Below are 18,351 nucleotides of genomic sequence, written 5' to 3'. Positions count from 1 at the left end.
AACAGATAATTGGGCTTACAGTTCAGAGGTTTAGTCCATTATCATCATGTCGGGAAGCATGGCAGCATGCAGGCAGACACAGTGCTGGAGAAGGAGCCCGAGAGTTCTACATCTGGATCTGTAGGCAGCAGGAAGAGACAATGAACCTGGCTTGAGCACTTGAAACCACAAAGCCCACACCCAGTGACACATTTCCTCCAGCAAGGCCACACCTACTCCAACAAAGTCACACCTCATAAGAGTGCCACTCCGGTGAATCTGTGGGGGCCACTTTCATTCAAACCACCACATGTCATATGGCCGAGGTAATGTGAGGGTCATTCTTATGAGTACATACACCATCAGTCACAACACTTGACTTCAAGGATTCCGAGTAGCCCTGAAGAAAAAGCCACCATATTGAGAGGATTGTAGGAGCAGGTCTCCAGAATAGCTTCTAGAAGTTGAGAACAGCCTCTAGCGAACATCTACTCTGTGTCCTACAACTGAATTCTGTCAGCAGCTTAAATGAATCTATCTGGAAGAAAACCTGTGAGAGGTGGTCTTCTGTGTCCTAGCTTAACCTAGAACTTGCCATGTGTGAGGTTGACCTTGAACTTCTGATCCTTTTGCCCCTCTGCTTTCCCTGTGCTGAAATTACTGGCACGCACCACCTGGTCTTATGTGATGCTGAGATTAACCTCAGGGCTTCATAACAGGCAGGTCAACCATTCTGCCCTCTAAACTACATATAAGGCCCTATGTGGACGGCCTAATTTTTATTTATTCTTTGACAACTTTATTACGGGCATGTATATAATGATTTTGGTCATTTTTCACCTTCATTACCCTTTTTCATGCCGTTCCCTCTTCCTTTGAACCTCTTCTTTCCAACAACCCCCTTCCGACATGTCTTAAAAAAAAAAAACAAAAAACCTAGCATGGGTATGTGGGGTATTAACGGGAGCTTGGGCAGCTTATGGGGGGGCTACACCAGTGACGAAGTGACATCCCTGCCCCCAGCCACCACTGACAACCTCTCCTCAGGAAGGACCTCTCAGCTGCAGCAGCCTCGTGGTTCTGTTAGCAGAGGCCCACCTACGCGAGGCCCAAGCTCTGGAACGTACCATATACATGTGTTGGGTTTAAGCAACTAGGTTTTAATAATTAGTTACCTGGCAGTAGAAATGGAAGTCAGGCCTGGCATGCCAGGCTTTGGAAGACCCTGTCCTCCCGGGTACCCCTCAGGTTCTTTGTGCCTGTCTGAGAGGCAGAGCCAATGAGAGTGTTTCCCTTCTCAGGGCCATGGCTTCCAGGGACTGTCCAGTGCCCGGAACTGATTGGGTTGATTGTAAAGGTGGATTTTTTTTTCCCCCTCTCTCATTATTAGGTCCTGAGAAAGAATCACTAAGGAATCGTTTCATAACAGTTTCTATGGCAACCAGACCTCAAAAGGTGGTCTAAATCCTTTATATATTTAAGATAGCACAGTGTTCCTGTGAGTAGCTGAGTTCACCTCCCTGACAGTTGAGATTTGGTGGCACACTTTTATCCTATGGGATCAGCTCTCAAGAGATGACATTTCAACCCACTTATTTCTTTTCTTCTTCTTACCTGTGACTTCCTTTGTCCCTCATTCCCCACTCCCCCCACACACTTTGGGTTGATTCTCCACATCCCTAGAGCATGTCATTTTTCTATTTTTTTTTTGTTTTTTTGTTTTTTTGGTTTTTTTTTCAAGACAGGGTTTCTCTGTGTAGCTTTGCGCCTTTCCTGGAACTCACTTGGTAGTCCAGGCTGGCCTCGAACTCACAGCGATCCACCTGGCTCTGCCTCCCGAGTGCTGGGATTAAAGGCGTGCGCCACCACCGCCTGGCTTCATTTTTCTATTTTTAATCAATTTTATGCTTCACCTTTTATGAAAGATTTAGTTTACTTTTGTGTGTATATTTGCCAGCATGTATTTGAGTGCACCTTGTGTGTGTGTGTGTGTGTGTGTGTGTGTGTGTGTGTGTGTGTATAGGTAGTGCTAGCAGAGGCCAGAAGAGGGCACTGGATCCCCTAGAACAGGAGTTACAGACTTGTGAGCAACGATTTGGGTGCTGGGAGCTGAAGTGGGTTCTCTGCAAGAGCAGCAAGTGCCCTAACCACTGAGCCATCTCTCTCCTCTCCAGCCTTCTCCCCACCCCCACTCCTAGCCTTTTTAATTTTTTTGAGGTAGGCTCATGAAGCCTAGGCTGTCTCTGAACTTAGTATGTAACCGAAGACCCCTCGGAGTCTCCTGCTTCTATTCCTCAGTGCTAGGATACCAGCACATGTCACCATACCTAGTTTAGGTTTATGTGGTGCTAGGGACTGAGCCTAGGACTTCTCACATGCTAGGCAAGCTCTCTACCAGCTGAGCCACATCAGCAGCCCATATTTCATCCGATTTTGAGGAGTTTGCCAAGAAGAAAGAGAGCAATGGTGCTTTCTCTCTCTTCTCCGCAAATGCTTTTTATGAGTTAAAGAAAGACATGATGAGCTCGGGAGAAAGGAGGTGTCTGCTCGCTTGTGTTGATGAACAAGTTTCTCAGACTCTTCTGGAAGGTTCTAAATGGCTGGACTGAGCAGAGGAAGTAAGACACGGGAATGCACGGGTGGGTTCCCACACAGTGGATCCTAACGAATCCTCAAATGGGCAGTAACTACTGAAAACTAGTCCTGTGTGAAAATCCTCAGAGTTAAAGTAGCTGTCCTGGCCCTACAAGATGGCTCTGCACGTAATCGTGCTCTGCTACCTGATGACTTGAGTTCAGTCCCTGAGACCCACTCGGTTCAAGAAGGGAACCAACTCCTGCCGGCTGTCATCTGACCCCCACCCACGTGCTATGGCCTGTGTGTGCTCCTTCCCACATGGATACACACACACACACACTAAAAAATAAATACTTACTAAGTAAGATACCTTTCAGGCTTGTTCTTTGGTTTAGGTTGTTTTGTTTTTGCTTTTTTTTTTTTTTTTTTTTTTGGTTTTTCGAGACAGGGTTTCTCTGTGTAGCTTTGTGCCTTTCCTGGAACTCACTTGGTAGCCCAGGCTGGCCTCGAACTCACAGAGATCCACCTGGCTCTGCCTCCCGAGTGCTGGGATTAAAGGCGTGCGCCACCACCGCCGGGCTGTTTTTGCTTTTTAAGGCAAGGTGTCATGTAGCTCAAGTTGGCCTTGAACTCCTGACCCTCTTGCCTCCACCTCCCAAATGCTAGGGTTAAGGCATGTGCTACCATACCTGTATTTTTTTTTCATTTTCTTTTCTGTCATCTTAATGCGCACCCCCCCAACCCCACCCCCACCCCTGTCTCCATCTCATTTCCTTTTAAAATTTCTTTAAATGACTGTCAGCACTCTCCACTAAACACGAGACAGTTGGTTTTTCTGGGTACAGTAGCAATCCACTGGTTAGAAGGATAGGTTGGCAAATCAAAAATTAGGCCAGCCTAAGCTACATAGCAAGTCTCTTACTCATTTTTTTTCTTTGTTTTTGTGTTTTGAGACAGGGTTTATCTGTGTAGTCCTAGAACTCGCTCTGTAGACCAGGCTGGCCTCAAACAGAGAGATTTTGCTGTCTCCCAAGTGTCGGGATTAAAGGCGTGTGCCGCCACTGCCGCCGCCGCCGCCCAATTTTTTATTTCATCTCGTGTTCACTTAGCATAATACGCCTGCGGTTCACCCCGCTGTTACAGACCTCGGTACTTCACTCTTTCCATTGCTGAGTACTGTTCCAGTGACGGAAGCAGCCTGTTGATTCCTCCGCCAGCTAACCGATACTTGGGTTGCTCCTGTGCGTTCGCTGTTGTTGTACAGCAAGTCACAGGAAAACGTGGACACTTCAGACAACCAGCATGTATTATCTGACGGGAGTCTGCCAGCAGATGCTCAAGTCAACCGCCGCTGACCACAGAGCGCTCATTGGTTTCCTTCTGAACACAGAAGTGACCAGGACCTGGCACTTTGGAGGCCGTTTGCTCCTTCCCGGATCTAAGCTGGATGGATTTGTCTCGTCATCTTGGTGTTTCTCCCTCCTCTCCTTGTTTATTATCTAGATGGCTCTGGAAGATGGCGAGCAGAGGTACAGCCTTCTACATTCCGTCTTCACGGATCTAGAAGACCTGTCAGTCATTTTTGAAACAGATGACCTCATCCAGTCCATCCAAGGGTTAAGTGGCCAGGTGGCTGCTTTGCAGCAGCAGATAGTGGAGGCTCTCCCACACATCCAGCAGGTGGCAGACGTAAGTGACTGCAAAGACGTGGCTTCCTGTTTCCCGTGGACAGCTCATTTGGCACGTTAGGTCATGAATCGCCCCCCCCCCCCTCAAATCCTATGAAAGCATACTAGGCAGATACATTTTTAATTGATGTTATTTTTTTAGGTTACATTTTATTTTGTACAACCACAGCAAGATGCATGTCCCCATCCTTCACCTAGAAGTGGTCCAGCTCCAACATGAAGAATCCTGATAAATAAGCTTGCTATTCTAATTCACTCTCTGACCCAGTCCCTGGGGTCAGTTCTTGGTTGCTGAATGAAGCTTTTCCAAAGTGGTAGTATGCCTCTGTGATTTTTGCTGAAATGACTTTAAGATGCATTCGATAGTTTGGCATAGTTTCTTAAATAGTGAAAAAAATAGCCGGGCAGTGGTGGCACCCGCCTTCAATCCCAGCACTTGGGAGGCAGAGCCAGGCGGATCTCTGTAAATTCGAGGCCAGCCTGGGCTACCGAGTGAGATCCAGGAAAGGCACAAAGCTCCACAGAGAAACCCTGTCTCAAAAAAAAAAAAAAAAAAAAAAAAAAAAAAAACAAAAAAACAAAATAAAATAAAATAAATTTTAATGTAATCTGATTTATCATAATTTAGATATGTTCCTATAAATAGTTACTGCCGTTACTTCAGACTCATTAAGATTTTTTTCCAATATTAACTCCAAACTGCTATCATTTGAAGTCTTCAGCCTTTCTATGCCATTTTTTTTTTTAAAGATTTACTTATTTATTATATATACAGCATGTATGACTGCAGGCCAGAAGAGGGCACCAGATCTCATTACAGATGGTTGTGAGCCACCATGTGGTTGCTGGGAATTGAACTCAGGTCCTCTGGAAGAGCAGTCAGTGCTCTTAACCTCTGAGCCATCTCTGCAGCCCCTTCTATGCCATTTTTAAAACCTCCCTTGTCATCCTATTATTGTGTTGTATCTTGAACTCTAAGCTTAGTGGCGAGCTCTCAGTTCAATGGCGAGCTCTCGGTTCAGTGGCGAGCTCTTGGTTCAGTGGCGAGCTCTTGGTTCAGTGGCGAGCTCTTGGTTCAATGGCGAGTTCTCGGTTGGTTACTCAGTGCGCCTCAATGTGTGGGTTTTCCTCACTTATTTCAACTTTTTTTCCCCTAGCATTTCACTTTAAGATTCTTGGCCCAGTTATGGACGTTGACACTGAGAGAATTAACCATTAGACAAGAGATCTAGTGTTGAACTTAATCTGAGTAGGTCATGACATCACTCAGCAGCGTTCTGCTTGGCATGAACTCATTAGGGGGTGAAAACCTTGGCATTTTCCAGCTCCTTGTCAGTTTCTTAAGGGTGACTTTATCATTTCTTTTTTAACTTAAAGTGATGGGAATTGCTAAAATGCCAGACCCACTTGTGTTCACGTATTTAAACACATTCCAAAGATAAATTTAAAGAGTTTGTAGATAACTAGAGTTTATTTTAGAATTTTATTTGGAAACATGCCAACCTTTGTTCTCATGAGTAACTGAAACTTGGCCCTATGAATATCTTGACTTCACAATGCTTTCTAGTGCAGTGTAGACTAACTTTTCTTGCTTTGTTTTTCAAGACAGGGTTTCTCTGTGTAACAGCCCTGACTGTCTTAGAACTTGATTTGTAAACCAGGCTAGCTTCGAATTCTCAGAGATCTGCCTGCCTCTGCCTCCCAGGTACTGAGTTTAAAAGCATGCACCACCACTGCCCAGCTAACTAACATTTTTATTTATTAAAAGCCATGCAATCATCTATTCGTTTTTAAGTGCTGTTAAGTGGTAAACACCTTTTGGTTAAGTACAAGAATAGAATTGATAACAATATATTATTATATGCTGCAGATTGTTAATGTACAGCATGTAGTACATGAATGTGTCTGGTTTCTAAACTTCTAGGATGTGGTTGCAATTGAATCTGAAGTAAAATCAATGGAGAAAAAGGTTGCAAAAATTAAAGCTATTCTGTTATCCAAAGAAATATTTGATTTTTCACCTGAAGAACATCTCAAGCATGGAGAGGTAAGTATACATGGACCATTTTCAAAATACTTAGTGTCTGTCTACAAATATGTAATCATTGGATATGGCCCAAAATGTTAGATTCATTAGAGCAATAATAAGAAATAAGGCTGGGAACAGCTGTATATGCATATGAAAATATTTTAAAAATATTTTTGAGATTTTATTTGTTTTTATTTCATGTGTATGAATGTTTTCCTAAATGCATGTCTATACACCGCATGCCCACAGTGCCCTTGGAGGCCGGAAGAGGGTGTTGGATCCCCTAGGACTGGAGTTACAGTTGTGAGCCACCATGTGGATGCTGGAAATTGAGCCTGGGTGAAAGAGCAGCCAGTTCCATAAAAATCGTTCAAATCATATTTATAGTGTTCCTATGTAACAGGAGTTTTCCCTGTAGGCTTGCCCTCCCAAGACCTTGAGCACCTATATGAGTCGGTGAAGGGTTTCTGGCCCCAGCAATAGTGTTTACTGGCTTCAAATGTTTCCTGGATTCTTTTATCTCTGTGTGTTGGTACTGAGACCATTAGCTAAGTTATGGCTTGTAAAGAGCCAAACGCAATATCTCAGCAAATGTGTTGACCTTCCCGCTCAATCTTGTGATCCACAGCAGGCCCTTTGGGGTCAGGCAGATTTCAGTTCTAATCTTACCCCTGCCTCTTGCCATCTAAACTTAATTGGGTCTTCTTCCTGCCTGTGAAAGGGAGGTTAGCATACTTCCCTTTAAGGGTTAAATGAAGTCTTATCTATGAGGTCTATTGTAAGGTGAAATTTGGCCAGATACTTCTGTTCAATTCAAGGAGCATTTTTTAAGGACTTTTGCAGGAAGTCCTGGACTAGGTACAATTGCTTTGGAAAATTCAGGACCTGCCTAGTGACAGCAATACAGAACTAAGTCACAATTCCATACAGAGGGGAAAGGAGGAAGTTAGAAACTAGTTTTCTGAATGCTGGTGTCGTGTTTGGAAAGTTAGTCTTTCCCGAGATGTTCTTTCCTAAGACCTATCCTACCTTAATAGCTCTTTTAAATCAGAATTAAGAAAATACTTTAAGGACTGAAACTACAGGGCTGGAGAGATGGCTCAGTGGTTGAGCATGCTTATTACTCTTGCAGAGGCCCTGAGTTGGGTTCCCAGCACCACATGGTGGCTCCAGCTCCAGGGGCTCCTACCCCCTCTTCTGGCCTCTGCAGGCTCTGCACCCGTGTGCAGCTCCCATTCCCACACATGCATATACTCACAGTCAAAAATAAAAATAAAACAGTTTTCGTTGAAATTGCACATTAGAGACCAACATTAAATTACAAATATTTTAATTTGCACTAAGTAAACTTAGTGCATGGGCTTTGTGGGTTTTTGTTTCTGTTTTCATCCATGTATTGCGCTTCCTTTCTGCTGTGAAGGTCATACTTGAAAACATCCATCCCATGAAAAAAACGATTGCCGAGATAATGACTTACCAAACGGAGCTGAGGCTACCCCAGACAGGAACCAAACCTCTGCCTGTCTTTCAGAGGACAAATCAGCTTTTACAAGATGTGAAACTGTTGGAAAATGTGACTCAGGAACAAAATGAGTTATTGAAGGTGAGCGGTTTATGACGAGGGCCAACTGACTGTGTGAAAATGTTCAGTGAAAGTTGGTTTGTAGCTTGGTTTCTATTGCTGTGATAAAACAGGCTGGGGAGAAGAAGGTTTACTTGGCTAGCATATCTGGGTCAGAGTCCACTGAGGGAAGCCAAGGCGAGAAGTGAAGCAGAAGCCAAGGATGAAACTACTTTTACTGGCTTGCTTAGTCACTTTCCTTACACTACCCAGGACCATCTGCCCAGGCTGGACCGTCAACCGTCAATCAAGAAAATACCCTACAGACTTGCCAGCAGGCCAATCTGATGGAGGCAATTCCTCAGTTGAGGTTTCCTCTTCCCTGATATCCCCAGCTTGTATTGACAGAAAAGCTCCACTAGTCAGTGTAGTTTTCAAGTTTAATTGAAAGCAATTGTTGCCCAAGAGGTGGCATTTGATCTAAGTAAGTAAATAGCTTCTCCCACCCCGCCCTACTCCCATATTCCTTCCCCTTGCTCTGGTTGGGCACATTAGCATTCAATGGTCTATTTAGTTAATATAGCTGCTACAGACCTCTGTGGGAGAGAACACCAGCCCCGTGAAGGCACTTGCAGCCTCTGGAGACTGAAGACTGTAGAGTAAGCATCACATAGCAGTCTCCTTGTCCACCTTGGTGGCTTCCTCCTGCTGTGAATTAGCTCAGGATTCCCGACCCCTGACAGAGGTAGCCTGGGCCGGTTGCCATCTCCGGGAGACTTGTGTTGGAAGTCTTAAATGGAAAGACGGAAGAGTTCACTAGTGTCAATGTTCGTCCCTACAGAATAAAGCAAGAGTTTCAGCTTTTGAACCTTCTGTTGTTTCTCCATCTTGAGGGTCTCTTCCTTCCTTCTGATAATGTTTTTTCCAATCATTCTCAGGAGGAGGGTTCCCCCCTGTGAGTTTTGGTACTCCACTAGTCTCAGGTCAGAATCATTGTAGTTTATATTCCGGAGGCAACAGCCACTCCCGCAGAACTGACATAGTTAAAAGAATCTTGAACTCCACAGGCATTCTCCCCTCTTGGCAGAGACGCCCCGCCTCTTGCTTTGGAAAGTGCTGTCTTTTTCCTTCTACAGTTTCCTTTACATTGAAGTGGACATCCTGGCCCTCTAAAGTTGGGGGAGCCTCTACTCCCTGATTTGAAGCTTAACAGTCCTCTGACGTGGCTACTGATCAACCGATGTTGTTTTCCTCCTGATACCCACAGAGGGAAAAGTGACTTAGCATTCATGTACCTTTTTAGACATAGTTTGTACGTGAAGGGAAAAGGATCAAATTTGATGTGCCATGTTTAATCTCTTCTTTCTTGATGGGTTTCTGGTCAGGAAAGGAGAATAACCCTAGCTGTGCTTTAAAGTGACCTCTTCAAGAAGAGGATAAGGGGATGATAAAGGAGGGTTGTGTTTCCTCGTTTGTCAAGTTAGGCATCACACTGTGCTTTGAAATTTTTCCATCTTACTGTGTGCATGGGAATCACATGTGCCCCTCGTGTATTTCAAAGCAAGTAAGCCATTGGTAATTAAAATTATTAGGATATGGGACATTTCTTTTAGTTCCTACTTGAGATAAGACAAGTGTCCTTCTAGTAGAAAATAAGACAGACGACTCCCGTGGGCATAACAGCATGTCACCCATTGCTGCGAGCTGGGGAACAGGTGTGTGCAGTGAATATAATTATTCATTTCTAGCTTGCAGCTAAAACTATGGTTAAATATTGTTTTTAAATACCAAGAAGGATTATGTGTTGGCCAGAACTGGTGTCATTTCAAAAGACATTTTGCTTCCGTATGAAGCACACCAGAGCCATGTCTAGACTTGCTCTTGAAGTCTGGTTGTGTTTTGTTTTTTTTTTTAATGGCTCATCATACTTGATGGTTTTATTTAGTCTACAAAGAAGTCTGAGCTCTGTTCCCCAAACACTAGAGTCCATGGCAGGTTCTGGTTAGCTTCGCCTCGTTCTTCAAACTCATACTGCTCGGGAAGCTTCGGACTGTACTCATGACGTGTGTGTGCATCACTGACCCTAACGGGCAGCAGGGAGGATGTCTGCACGGGGAAAATACACCATAAAACGTCAAATACCGTGCTTTGTGCATTCAGAATCCGGTCACCATTGTATGTGGAAAAGTGCCACATGCAATTCATGTTAGTGTGCTAAATATATGGATTGGCAAGACGGCTCAGTAGGTAAAGGAGCTTGCCTTGAAAGCCTGGGGACCCTACCTGAGTTTGATCCCTAGAACCCACAGAAAGGTGTAAGGTGAATCTGAAACATTTTTGTTGTTGTTTTTCTTTTTTCTTTTTCTGAGACAGGGTTTCTCTGCATAGCCTTGGCTGTCCTGGAACTAGCTCTGTAGACCAGGCTGGCCTCAAACTCACAGAGATCCGCCTGCCTCTGCCTCCCGAGTGCTGGGATTAAAGGCGTGCGCCACCACCACCCGGCCCTGAAACTTTTTTAAATGGTGTGCATGACATACTAGTAATTTCATAAGACTTAGAAACTTTGTTAGCTTGCTATAAAACGCTTCCCCGAATAAGCCCCCTAAACTAGAAGCACATCAGAGAAAAGAAGCATTTAAGGAGACCTGTCCCCCAAGCCCTGCTGAGGAGCCCGGAGTCTAGTAGAGCAGGTAGATTAGGCTCCAGCATGGCAAACTTTGCTCTCTAGATTTTTAATATAAATACAGGTAATACTTAGAATAGAACTATATTTGGAGTTTTTATTTATTTAGCATACAAATATAGAGTACAGGGATATTCTGGGGACCTGCAAGATGGCTCAGCGGGTAAAGGCTCTTGCTTGCCATGCCTAGCACCCTGAGTTGGACCCATGCATGCACACGGTGGAAGAAGAGAACTGCCCCCTGCCGGTTGTCCTCTGATCTCTGCCAGTACAGTTCCCACTCCCCCCCCCCCCACCCACACAGCAATACAAAATAATAGTTGTTTTTTTTTTTAATTAAAAAAGATTCTGTTTCCCATTGGAATGTGTACGGGTGCATAGGCTCTGTATTTTATTGGAACTTACGATAGGATAGGTAACAGATATATAGCCTGTTTACTCCTTAGATGGTAACAATGACTCTTCTTGGCGGGGTGGGTGTTATTTCACAGGTTGTCATAAAACAGACTGCTGAATGTGATGACGAAATAGAAAATCTGACACTGATATTAAATAAGTCTTCAGCTGAGTTCTCCCGCGAACGTGTGTCACGAAAGCAAGCTGCCGACCTGCCTTCATCCTGGGTATGTCTCCTTCATTCACCTGTCCGCTCATCCCATAGACTTGGACTTTACCCTTGGGGTGTAGAGTCTTTTGCAGTACCAGAGGGCTATGCCTGACATCTGTTTTCCAACTGAAACTATTTTCTTTCCGTTCTTATTTCATGAAATGGTGGTTCTGTGGTGTCATCAATATGCCATAATGACCCCTAAACTTGAGATCTAGTCCCAGAAGCTAGGCAGGCCACCACTTCTAAACCCTGTGGTGCGTGCCCACAATCTCAGTATGGTGCATCTTGGTTGGCATTTCCTCTGTGTCTAAGAAGCTGATGTAGTTTGGACACCCTAACTCCTACCTAGTGTATTGAGGTAGGAGTCAGGCAGTGTGGGCTGGCTGGATTTCAGGAGTTATGAAACTCTGAACATTGTTATAATGAAGGATCTGAGATACCAGCCTGTATTTTTATTGCCATAAAACTCTCTGGGTAGGGCCTTTTCAGTCTTTGGTTTTATATCGGCATCTCTGTATTGAAACAGTGTGATAGGGTCCAAGGACACGAGAGCTGTGTCTTTCCTGCCTTCTGATGGACACACGCAGGTTGTTAATGTGGTTCTCAAAGCAAGGCTTTGCCATCTGCTAGCTGGGAGACTGAGGGCAACTTGCTTAGCATGAAAGGTGACATGACAGATGACATAGCCCATGACTGCTGATCCCCAACGTGTATGTCTTCATCAAGGACATCCTTAAATGAGATTGACATGCTTTTCCTTCCATAAATAACCGGTGTCACCTACCTCAATTCATACCTTTTGTGCCCTCAGTATAAGTGCCAACAGAGTGAAATGGCCAGTAACTTTTTAGCAACATTGTGGGAGTAATAGTAACCTCGGGACTGTGGCTCTCAGCTTTGGACGCCACTAGTGGCCTCGAGGGCTATGGATACCACGGTGCAGATGGTGGCTTGGTGCCTGTCTGTGCCTACATGAAACAGGTCTCTGGTTCCCTGAATTTATCCTAACGGCTGTGGCGCTGCTTTTGTTGGGGGCATCTTCTGTTGAAGTGTGGTGTTCACGGAAAGTGGAACATGAACCATGGTCAACTCAGGGTTAACTCTGCCAGTAGGACGCTTTCATTGCGGGCAGCATAGGGGTGTTAGTTTAGCAAATGAGTGCCAGAGCCCGTGAGTCATAAGGAAGCCCGGGTTTGGCCCTGTGGTACACCAGCTGCAACTTGACGGGAATCTTCCTACTCTGGACTTCAGAACTCTCTCTATGTGTAGTGACATGTTACTTTTTGGTGTGTAAAAATCCAATGATTTGGGAGCTAGGGGGTTAGCTCGGTTGGTAACTGTGCCTGTGATCCCGATTTCAATCCCCAGAACCCACATGAAAATAAAACAAAGACCGATGTTGTGGCATGTGCTTATAATTGCAGCCTGGAGAGGCAGAGGTGGGCCCTGGGCCCTGTTGGCCAGTCAGCCTAACTTACTTGTTGGGGTCCAGCAAGAAAGACCCTGTTTCAAAAAATAAATAGATGGGCTGGGCGTAGTAACACATGTCCTTTTATCCCAGCACTCAGAAGGCAGAGGCAGTCAGGTCTGAGTTTGAGACTTGACTGGTCTGTATATACAAGTGAGTTCTAAGCCAGTTAGGGATGCATAGTAAGACCCTGAGGGGTTTTTTGTCTGTTTTTGTTGTTGTCTGTTTGTTTTTAAGGATGGATGGCTCTGAGATTGACCTCTGGCACATATGTGCACATCTATCTGTGGACATACATGTACACACAATTTATTGATCTTATGAATATTGAAAAGAGAGATTTGGGGGGATGTGTTAGAAATGTGTGTGGGGGTGGGGGTTGCTTAACAGACATACACACACACACACACACACACACACACACACACACACACACACACACACATACACATTAAGCAAGCAAACACTCTGCACTGGGACTACAGCCCAGGCAGGGAGAAATTTTGAATGAATACAAGCCTCCTAAAAAGGAGCTCAGGCAAAGGGTGCTAGAGGATCAGAGTAACTGCCCCCCACAATTCCTACTAAATCTAGGAGTCTATAATTCCATAATCCTAGTAGGCAGACAGTGGGCTTTTCCAAATCTAGGAAAACTAGCTTGTACATATTAATAATGGTTCCTGAATAATATTATATAGCTTGGAATCATCTGTCCATCATTCCCAGAGTAAATTTCATTGCAAATAGATTATTTTAGTTGATTAACATTTTTTAGGATGCTTGGAATGTAGACAAAGTAAACAAATTAAGTAGTATCAAAGAATCTTCAAAGGCGATAAAAAAATTAGGTATTTAATTTTATTTTATTTTGGGGGCGTCTCAAATGTTAGACTTAAGATTCTCCTGGGGAAACATGGGAACATGTATCTGTAATAATCTGTGTGAAAAATGGGAAGTATGTGTTCATCAAAATGCAGGCTTGTGGCTCTGGCCCCGGGGATTCTGGTTCTGTGAGTCCTGTGGTTAGTTACTATGGCACTGGCTCCCCGCCCTGGCTGCACATCAGTTACCTGCTGACCCTGTTACAAGTTCCCATGCTTTCTTCAATCCCCAGAGCCTCTCGCCTTACAAGGTCTATGAGGGGTTAAGTAACTCTATGGGCTGTAAATCCTACACAGGTGCTTTGGCAGTGCCAGCCAGGGCAAGGAACCATACTGTACCAGTAGCCACTGACCAGGGCAGTAAGTGTCCCTTGTCCTAAAGAAAGCTGGCTCCTGGGAGCATCCAGAGGCCACTCCAATTTCCCTCCAATGCCCACCACTCTTTCTGAACAGGGAAAGATGGAGGGGTTGGAAAAGCAGATTCTGAATCTAAACCAGAAGAAGGACGATCTGCTGGTGGGCTTGAAGGCCGCTGTGCTGAACCTTCAGGAGCACCTGAAGCAGGAGCAGCAGGAAGGAGAAGGAGATGAGCTGTCGTCAGCCCCTTCGGAAGAGGGCGGAGTCCCCGAGAGGGGTGCCTCAGACAGGAAGGTAGGCGTGCCTTTCGCTTAGTTCCGATCTCACATTCCAAGGGAGAGTTAATGGGTAACTTTCCACCAGAACACCCTGCGGTATCGCTGCCCACAGTAAAGGAATTTTTTAAGTGGAAATACTCCGCTTGAGGTTGTTTACTAGTGAGCACAGATCCCCAGGGCGGGTCTGCTCTGGACCCAACCCCGCATTCTTATACCTGAGTTAACCTAACGACACGCTTACGAAATTCCACGCGCATGTGGGAGGGAACCACCTTTGAAGTATCTGCCTTAGAATAGTCACCCCATTGCAGACTCAAAAGTGGTCCAGCATCTGAGAGCACTCTGAGTCCACATCAATGTAGTGCACTCCAGTTGTTTGGGGGTGGGGCCATGGGGATCATGCAAATGAAAAGGATTCCACAAGCGTGATGAGATGTTTGGCTAGGAGACCTGAAAGGCACAAGGCCCAGAGACTTTGGGCGGGCAGGCATGGGTGAACGTCTTGGACAATGTATAAAGATCTAGTTACATAAAAATGCAACCAGGCCAGGATGCGATGCTAGTCCACAGCCTGACTACAGGTACTCTTGTGCTGTGTCTTTTAGCTGAACAGAGCAAGCTCCATGTCTTTCCTGCCAGTGGTCAAGGAGGAGGCGGAAGAAAGCTCTGTGAAGAGTGAAGTAAGGAAAAACAATTTTCTTTTTGTGTTTCTAAAAAAAGATGTATTCTTTTTTAATTATCGGGGGTGGGGGAGTACATACCCATGACATGTATAAAGGTGCCTTCAGAGGTCAGGGGTGCCTGATCCCCTGGAACTAGAGTTACAGTAGACCCCAGAATGGGTGCTGGGAATCAAACTCAGTCCCTGCAAGAGCAGCACATACTCTTGACTGCTGAGCCATCTCTCCAGCACCCAGGAAACCAGTTTTCTTGTTAAAACTGCCTAGGACCAGATCTCTAAAGGAATGTCAAAGAAAACAAATGAAAACCTAAGTTTAAAGTTAATGTTGATTTGTTTAAATTAAGGCTGAAGTACTCATTCGGTTATTAGTTTTGCTAAGTTTATCTAAACCCACTTTGCCACGGATGAGTGGGATAAATGTAATCATTCAGGGTGCTTGTTGGTGTAAAGGAGTCCTCTGTTGCATTCAGACTTCCAAGTGCTCTTCTGGAGCTTGGAGAGTGTGCGGTTTGGTGTAGGTTTTAGCAGATAATTGTTTTGCATATTTGAGATAGGGCTTTGTTTTAGAGTGGTGTCGTCAAGGACAGGCATTGTGTGTGCAGCTGATAGAGCTGATTCTTACTGCTTCATTGTAACTGGTTGAAAGAGACTTAACCTGGGTACCATTTCATACTCAAAACACAGCGTTGCACTTCTTACACCCAGTGAGCTGGCGTGGCTCGTAGTTTATAGGACTCGGGTATGGCCACAAGACGGTTTTTTGCTCATTTCGTAGATTAATTCATGGCTCCACTGTCACACGGAGTAGACCTTTTGTCCTACTGCGAGTCACTAGTACACAGTGTAACTGAGGTGGCGGGGAGGACGACAGTGTACTTTGTACTCTGACCACCAGACAGCTTCCACTTCACAGTCTAATTACATCCTTTTCTGGTGGAGAAACTGCCAGACTGGAGGAGGACCCAGGGCCCAAGCAAAGGAGACACATACATGTTTTCATTTCAGACATTTACATGCTTCTGAACTGACACACGTAGAGAATTTGTCTTCGACAACAACAAAAAATAAATGTTCATCAAGTTGCAGGAGTGTTTCCGACGAGTAAAAATTATACCATTTAAGATTACATTTACCAAAGCAGATTGAATTCTGAACCGACTTTGATTAATCAATCCCCTTTGTGGGACATAAGCTTATTACTTTTTTAAAAAACAATTTATTTATTTAATATCTATGAGTGCTCTATCTATATGTACAACCTTATGCCAGAGAGGGCAACAGATCCTACTACAGATGGCTGTGAGCCACCATGTAGTTGCTGGGAATTGAACTCAGGACCTCTGGAAGAGCAGCCAGTGCTCTTAACCACTGAGCCATCTCTCCAGCCTCATGCTTATTACTCTTTAGTGAAGAAAATTCTGGGTTGTTTTAGGCTCAAGAAAAGCATCCACCTTTGGAGACGTGATTTAGTGCAAGAAGTATGTGAAACATGGGGTAGCAGGAATATAAGGCCTGTGGCAAAATCGCCGGATAGGTTGAGTCTTGTTTGAAGGAGCCGAGTAGGGCTCCGGTTGTGAAAAGGAACTATTTCCCTGTGCTGACCAATTGACCACTGTCTTAGGATGGCCATAAGAGAGCAGAGCCGCCCTGTGCATCCTGGTCTCTTCTCTGGAAGCACAGCCAGGACCTGGAGGAGGAGGATGGGGCGTCCTCATCCTCTGCCACCATCGTGCAGGTAACTGGGGGAGTCACCGTGGGGGTTGTCGGAGCCCCTTTATAGCCTGAGTTTTCTTCCCATGCTCCTCTTTGTTCGCCTTGCCCTCAGCGTCTCCAAATCTTCAGGGTGGCCTCTAAGAAGACTAAAAATAAGATCTAGCAAATCAAAGGATTTGTTTGAAAGAATGATCAGATCAGGACATGCTTCTGGCACACCTTTTTTTTTTATGAAATTTTACATACTTGGGACATACAGCATGAAATTGTACATACTTGGGACATACAGCACGATGCTTTGAAATACAGGTACACTGTGAAAATGCTAAATCAAGTTTATTCACATAGGCATCACCTGCATATCTATCATGAGTATATTGAGAATGCTTTAAAAATCAATAATTTTTAAAAGTAAATACTGTGTGGTTATTCAGAGTTGCCTTTCCTTGCCTAGTCCGTCCTTCTTAACTTCCTTCCTTCCTTCATTTGGAAAAGCTGCTTATACACACATGGTTGACATACTCTCACATAGGTACACACCCATACACATAACCATAATGAGGTAAATAAGCCTTTTTCAAAACACCACAGCAAAAAGCCTTTGAAAGAAGCATCTGCAATGAACTTACCCATGTCCCTGACTTCAGAGCGAGCAGGCGAGCCATAATTGAGCAGCTGAGGAAGAGAGGGGCTCCCTGGCAGCAGGGGAGAGCCTGACCAGGAGCTGATTCTTCTCTCCACAGGAGGCAGATGGGAGAATTAGCACCTGTGACAGTTCCATGGCACACATTATCGCACCAGACTCGGGAAGCACTGAGCAAGGCCCAGAACCTTCCCCGAGGCCCAGCTGCACAGCAGAGGTAAGACCCTGCCTGTCTAGTCGCAAGCTGGCTGCTTAGACTCCCAGCCCGGCAGCACCCACAGTTGCCCAATGCTATCCGACTTCTGCGATGCTTTGTGTGCTGAGCCAGGAGCCCCGTGAGGCCAGCATCCTCATGTATGCGGTCTGTCGACTATCCCGCTGCAAGTTTTACCATCTGTTATTTACATTTCCCACTTGTCCGTCGATTGTCGGCCTGAAATAGTTGTTGCGTGAATGACCAAGTGTTTAATCTGTGCGTTCAACACACGGAGGCGGTGGTGAAAAAAATGGAGAATTGCACATCATTGATCAAGAGCCTGTTCAGAAAAGGCATTTATGTTCTCTGTTGCTTAATCATGAGATTAGAAGAGGCAGGTTAATACCTACATTATGTTTGCAAAGGAGGATCAGATTCAGAGGGTAAACTACAGGAACTACGTAAGAGAATAAGGAGTCGCCCCAGAACGTTCCAACTTCGTAATTCGAAACCCACCGCACTCCTCAAGAAGGGTTGCCGCAGGGTGCTGTTTCTAGGCCAGACCTGCTGCTGGAGTGGACCTGAAGCTCTAGGGTCTCACTACATAGCTCCCGAAGAGACCCAGAGGCTTTTGCTGTGGTTCGTTGGTTTGTTTTCTTATGGGGGGTTATGCTTACATGTCTTTTCCCTCAATCTTTTGTCTGTTCTTACAAAAATGAACACTGGTTATCAAATTACCATTCCTCTTTGCCCCTCTTCCATTCATCCTCCATCTCTCTAACAGTATTGTCCAGTAAGGTGACAGACGTCGGAGGGGTGGACTCGCTGGCAAAACTTAGTTAGCCTAAGTCCAGGAAAATTGTTGGCCTGCTTATTTTATGGTTGTTTGATTTTGCAAGCCAGAATTGGTCTGGGTTTTTTGTTGGGTTGATTTGGTTTTCAGATTTATTTATATTTATTTTACATATGGGTGTTCTGCCTGCATGTATGTCTGTGCACCACATGT

The 18,351-nt window shown here is 44.9% G+C and overlaps 1 protein-coding gene across 1 annotated transcript in view; it reads left to right on the top strand.

Moving 5' to 3' along the window:
• Syne2 (spectrin repeat containing nuclear envelope protein 2) overlaps positions 1 to 18,351 on the top strand; it is a 321,778-nt gene that overhangs the window by 193,789 nt on the left and 109,638 nt on the right. The window contains 8 exon segments of the mRNA XM_052739574.1: positions 4,060 to 4,245; positions 6,169 to 6,291; positions 7,694 to 7,876; positions 11,009 to 11,140; positions 13,930 to 14,127; positions 14,717 to 14,791; positions 16,415 to 16,528; positions 17,250 to 17,366. Coding sequence (XP_052595534.1) covers positions 4,060 to 4,245; positions 6,169 to 6,291; positions 7,694 to 7,876; positions 11,009 to 11,140; positions 13,930 to 14,127; positions 14,717 to 14,791; positions 16,415 to 16,528; positions 17,250 to 17,366 — 1,128 coding nt within the window.

This window comes from Peromyscus californicus, unplaced genomic scaffold (assembly GCF_007827085.1).
Source record: "Peromyscus californicus insignis strain IS unplaced genomic scaffold, ASM782708v3 Scaffold_15__1_contigs__length_86483966, whole genome shotgun sequence".
Lineage (NCBI taxonomy): Eukaryota > Metazoa > Chordata > Mammalia > Rodentia > Cricetidae > Peromyscus > Peromyscus californicus.
This window is presented reverse-complemented; position numbering and strand designations above follow the sequence as displayed.